Source organism: Theropithecus gelada, chromosome 19, assembly GCF_003255815.1.
Source record: "Theropithecus gelada isolate Dixy chromosome 19, Tgel_1.0, whole genome shotgun sequence".
NCBI classification, from domain to species: domain Eukaryota; kingdom Metazoa; phylum Chordata; class Mammalia; order Primates; family Cercopithecidae; genus Theropithecus; species Theropithecus gelada.
Window position 1 is genome coordinate 19,342,212 of NC_037687.1, and position 6,000 is coordinate 19,348,211.

The 6,000-nt window shown below is 41.5% G+C and overlaps 1 protein-coding gene across 1 annotated transcript in view; it reads right to left on the minus strand.

Annotated features, from left to right (window-relative positions):
• Positions 1–3,477: 3,477 nt before the first annotated feature.
• The window catches only part of ZNF14 (zinc finger protein 14), a 19,929-nt gene continuing 17,406 nt past the window's right edge, over positions 3,478–6,000 (minus strand). Inside the window, exon 4 of the mRNA XM_025367620.1 lies at positions 3,478–5,282. Within this exon, the coding sequence (XP_025223405.1) occupies positions 3,545–5,282 (1,738 nt within the window). The 3' untranslated portion in view covers positions 3,478–3,544. The remainder of the gene's footprint in view (positions 5,283–6,000) is intronic.

Sequence of the window (6,000 nt, forward strand, 5' to 3'; positions counted from 1 at the left end):
CTGTCACTTTAGAGCTACCTGGGTTGTCACAGAGAAACGTTCTAGTGTGAACTTTTATTTATTTATTGGGGCAGAGTCTCTGTCACCCAGGTTGGAGTGCAGTGGTGTGATCTTGGCTCACTGCAACCTCTGCCTCCCAAATTCAAGTGATTCTTCTGCCTCAGCCTCCTAAGTAGCTGGGATAACAGGCATGTGCCATCACGCCTGGCTAATTTTTTGTATTTAGTAGAGACAGGGTTTCACCACGTTAGCCAGGATGGTCTCAATCTCCTGACCTCGCGATCTGCCTGCCTTGACCTCCCAAAGTGCTGGGATTACAGGTATAAGCCACCGTGCCCGGCCTTAGTGTGAACTTTTAAACACATTTACCAGCAAGAATCTATAGTGTGGGTTTGGATGGGAAACAGAGCTGGACATGACCTCCTGACAGCCTTGGAATAACATGGTGCTGACAACCATGAATTAGGGTGTCCGCAGGCAGATCCCATTGGAGAACTGTGGGATGCACCTTTGTTTTCAGAACCACAGCATCCCCAAAGATCTGAACCAAGGACATTGATGAAAGGTTAAAGGCAGATTGTGGGAGCCCTCTCAATTCTGTGCAGTTACATATGCGAGCTAAGGGCTGGGAGTGTTTCTTAACTTCAGACTGGGTTCCAAGAAAGGCCTGTTGGGACCCAAGTCCTCCCTCCTCAGTCCTTCAATTCATCCTAAGGTGGTGGAAAGGGTTGCATATGTAATTGAAGACATTTCCATATTGCTTACAATCAAGAAGCTGCTCTTAAATGTGTGCATGGTTTCATGGTCTCAAAATGAACTAGGATGCATAAGAAACTCTTAGCAATGACAGAAAAGAAGTTAAATGAATATGAAACTGAAGAGTTTAGTTTCCATAGATATTTAAAAACCAGTCAACTTGAAATGAATATTCAGATTAAAAAGATATAAGATTGATAATCTTACAGCAGAACTGGAAGGTGCATCTTCAAAATGTCTATATCTGGCTGAAAACAATCAAGTTCTTCAACAGGAACTATTACCTACAAAAACGATACATCAGAAATGTAAAGAATTTGAGAAGAATAAAAAGGTGTTAGAACAAGAAGTGAGAGGAGTTAGCTAGCTTGCCTTAGGTAAACAGCAAGAGAAGGGATTTTGGAGAGCCCCTGACCCACTGGTTAGTGCCTTCTTCCCACATATCACAAGTTCTCTGATTGGATTAAAAAATAATAATAATTAGCACAGGGAGTCGTGCCTAGAGATATGCCCACAGCTGCACAGATAGAACTTTTAGCCCACTCAGATGAGGAAACTTGCACAAACCTTTAGCTCACTTAAAGAAAGGAACAAGGCCCAACATACAAATGCCTTCATCCTTTGTATAACTAGTGGGCTTCCAGGAAATAGCCTGTACTCCTTTTATGGGCATATACCTGGTGGGCTCTGGTGGGTTCTGGTGGGCACTTTCTTTTTTTAGACATTCTTTAGCCTCTATGAATCATCACTTCAGCCTCTGATTGATCCCAGGCCAAGGTCCTGGGCCAGGCTGAATCATGCTTTGCCAAGACAGCCTTCAGACTAGTCAGCACATTTCTTCCCCTTTCCAGTCTATAAAAATCCCAGACCCAGCCTCATAGTGGGCAATCCATTTGGGCTCCACTCTCTGCTGCGGAGAGCTTTCTTTCTTTGCTTATTAAACTTCTGCTCCAATCTCACCCTTGTGTCTGCATTCCTTAATATTCTTGGAAGTAAGACAAAGAACTCCACATACTACCTCAGAAAACAAAAAACTGCTATACTGTGGTGCATTGGCAAGACTGTAACAGAAGTAGTAAATCTGAAAAGTCATATGGAAATGAACATGATATAGAATATGTAGAGAAGTTTAAATGGGAGACTGAAGAAAAAGCAAGACAAGAGAGACAAAAATTAGAAGTCCATCTACAGAACAAATGAGATATTAGCAGAAGTCTGCACCAAGCTTCTACAGACAAAGTGGGTCAAATGTTTACTCTCCATTTTTACAAGGCCAGTCCAAGAGTTATCTTGTGTTGAAAATCTTAACAGTGTAGATCTCAACAGAGGACATATTATGAGAGAAAACTTAAGGATCCCTACCTCACACCCAGGGACTTCAAATAGCAGCATGAACTACTCAACCCAGACTCAGCCAGATTGGATAGAAAAAAATAACTGCAGAAGTAAAAAATGCTGTTGCTGAATTGGAAATTAGCTCTCGTATGATTTCTTCTGTAGAATCCACTGAAGAATGAGTCACATCTAAATCAATATGTCCTTTGGAAAGCATAATAAGAATATGTTCCAATTTTAAAGAAAAATAAAATAATTTATAAGAATAAAATTTTATTACTGGACTGTTTACGTGATACTTTCTTTCTCATTAAATATAACCTGACAATCTTTATTAAATGAAAATATTTTTGTATCATCAACAACAACAAAAGAACTAGGATGAAGAATTTCCCACATTCTTAATATATATAGGGTTTCTCTCCAGTATACATTCTCATGTGTGCTCAAAAGGCTGTGTGAAGGCTTTCCCAAATTTCTTACATTTATAGACTTTTACCCTACTCTGAGTCTTTTCATATATTCACACTCCAGAGGACAGTTGAAGATTTTCCCACTTTTTTTTTTCTTGAGACAGTGTCTCATACTGTTGCCCAAGCTGGGGTGCAGTGGCGTGATCTCAGCTCCCTGCAACTTCTGCCTCCATGTTCAAGCAATTTCTCCTGCGTTAGTCTCCTGAGCAGCTGGGATTAGAGGTATGCGCTACCATGCCTGGCTAATTTTTTTGTAATTTTTAGTAGACATGGGGTTTCACCATGTTGACCAAGCTGGTCTCAAACTTCTGACCTCAAATGATCTGCCTGCCTTGGCCTCCCAACGTGCTGGGACTACAGGCATGGGCCACCAAGCTTGGCCTTTTTAAAAAAAAAAAAAAACAAAAAACAGATTTCACTGCAGCAGGAGTCCTGTCTTTGAAATGAATTAGGTCGGCGGCCAGGCGCGGTGGCTCAAGCCTGTAATCCCAGCACTTTGGGAGGCCGAGACGGGCGGATCACGAGGTCAGGAGATCGAGACCATCCTGGCTAACATAGTGAAACCCCGTCTCTACTAAAAAAATACAAAAAACTAGCCGGGCAAGGTGGCGGGCGCCTGTAGTCCCAGCTACTCGGGAGGCTGAGGCAGGAGAATGGCGTAAACCCAGGAGGCGGAGCTTGCAGTGAGCTGAGATCCGGCCACTGCACTCCAGCCTGGGCGACAGAGCGAGACTCTGTCTCAAAAAAAAAAAAAAAAAAAAAAGAAGAAATGAATTAGGTCAACTGAAGGATTAATCACAATGTTTACATTCATATGGTTTCTCACCAGTGGGAATTCTTTCATGTGTTCAAAAGAAACTGGAACAATCCAGGGCTTTAAAACAATGTTTGTATTCACACAGCTTTTGTCCAGTATGAACTCTTTCGTGTATTCAGAAGGAGCTGGAAAAACTGAAGGCTTCAGAATGTTGCTTATATTCTTAGGCTTTCTCTCCCATATGAGTCCTTTCATGCAGTCGAAAGTGACTGGAAGAAATGAAGGCTTTTCCACATTGTTTGCATTCATAAGGTTTCTCTCCAGTGTGAGACCTTTCATGAATTCGAACAGAACTTGAAAATCTGAAGGCTTTCCCACATTGTTTACATCGATAGGGTTTCTCTCCTGTGTGAGTTCTCTCATGCATTCGAAATTTACTGGAAGAAATGAAGGCTTTTCCACATTGTTTACACTGATACGGTTTCTCTCCAGTGTGAGTCCTTTCATGCAATCGAATTTGACTGGAACGAAGGAAGGCCTTACCACACCGCTTACATTCAAACGGTTTATTCCCAGTGTGAATTTTTTCATGTTCTCGAAGGGAACTTGAAAAACTGAAGGCTTTCCCACATAGTTTACATTCATAGGGTTTCTCTCCAGTGTGTGTCCTTTCATGCAGTCGAAAGGAACTGGAACGAATGAAAACTTTTCCACACTGTTTACATTCATAGGGTTTCTCTCCAGTGTGCGACCTTTCATGAATTCGAAAATAACTTGAACACCTGAAGGCTTTCCCACACTGTTTACATTCATAGGGTTTTTCTGCACTGTGAGTCCTTTCATGTCTTTGAAGGGAACTTGAAAAACGGAAGGCTTTCCCACATTGTTTACATTCATAGGGTTTCTCTCCAGTGTGAGTTGTTTCGTGTTCTCGAAGGGAGCTTGAAAAACTGAAGGTTTTATGACACTGTTTACATTCATAGGGTTTCTCTCCAGTATGAGTTCTTTCATGCATTCGAAGAGAAATGGACCAACTGAATGATTTGCCACACCGTTTACATTCATATGGTTTTTCTCCAATATGAGTTCTTTCATGCACTCGACAGGAATTAGAAGAGTTGAAGGCTTTCCCACATTCTTTACATTTATAAGGTCGAGCCCCAGTGTGTGTTATTACATGTGCTTGAAAGCTTGCAGAATAAAAGAAGGCTTTTCCACATTCTTTACATTCATAGGGTTTCTCTCCACTGTGAGTCCTTTTATGCCTTCGAAAAGAACTGAGAAAACTGAAAGCTTTACCACATTCTTTACACTTGTAGGGTTTTTCTCCAGTATGGGTTCTTTCATGAGTTCGAAAGTATGTGGGACAACTGAAGGCCTTACCACATTGCTTACATTCATAGGGTTTCTCTCCAGTGTGAGTCCTTTCATGTCTTTGAAAAGATTGGTAACATATAAAGGCTTTCCCACACTGTTTACATTCATAGGGTTTCTTTCCAGTGTGAGCATGTTTTTGAAAAGACTGGTAATATATAAAGGTTTTTCCACATTGCTTACATTCATAGGGTTTCTCTCCAGCATGAATCCTTTCATGTCTTTGAAAAGGCTGGTAATATATAAAGGCTTTCCCACATTGTTTACATTCATAGGGCTTCCCTCCAGTGTGAGTTCTTTCATGTTTGCGAACACAGTGGCGATAACTGAAGGTTTTCCCAACCGCTTTACGTTTACATGGTTGCTTTTCATATTCCTGATACTCATTTGGTTTCTGTCCAATGTGAGATCTCATGTGCCTATTAAGGGATGAATGATGCATGAAGTCTTTCCCACAAAAGCTGCATTCATGTGGTTTTGCTCCAGTAGAAGTTTCCTTGTTGATACTAACATTTGGCATCTGGCTTGTGGTTTCTCCACATTTGCTACCTTTTCTACTTTCACAGAGTCTCTCAACCATATGACCTCTGTAAAAAATGAGCAGTACATTATCAGTGGCTTTTAAATTATTTTGTATTTATTAGTAGGTATGAGAATTACATTTTAACCATTTTCGGAGGAAGTGTAGGATATCTGCACTGTCTGAATTGTTTGAAAGTTAATATATTCAATGCTCTGGAAGAAGACTCAACTGTAGTTATGATCAAAACAGTCAATTTTTTTGTTTGTTTTGTTTAAATAAGAGATGGAGTCTCATTCTCTCACCTAGGCTGGAGTGCAGTGGCACGATCACAGCTCAATGAAGCCTTGAATTCCTGGGCTCAACCAATCCTCCCATCTCAGCCTCTTGAGCAGCTGGGACTATAGATGCGCTATAGATGCGTGCCAGCATGCCTGGCTAATGCTTTTTTTTCTTTTTTTTTTTTTTTTGAGACAGAGTCTTGCTCTGTCACTCAGGCTGGAGCGCAGTGGTGTGATCTAGGCTCACTGCAGCCTCTGCCTCCCGGGTTCCAGCGATTTTCCTACCTCAGCCTCCTGAGTAGCTGGGATTATAGGAGCACACTACCACGGCCGGCTAATTTTTGTATTTTTAGTGGAGATGGGGTTTTGCCATGTTGGCCAGGCTGGTCTTGAACTCCTGACCTCAGGTAATCTGCCCGCCTTGGCCTCCCAAAGTGCTAGGATTACAGGTATGAGCCACCGTGCCAGGCCTTTTTTTTTTTTTTTTTTTTTTAACAGAGTTTC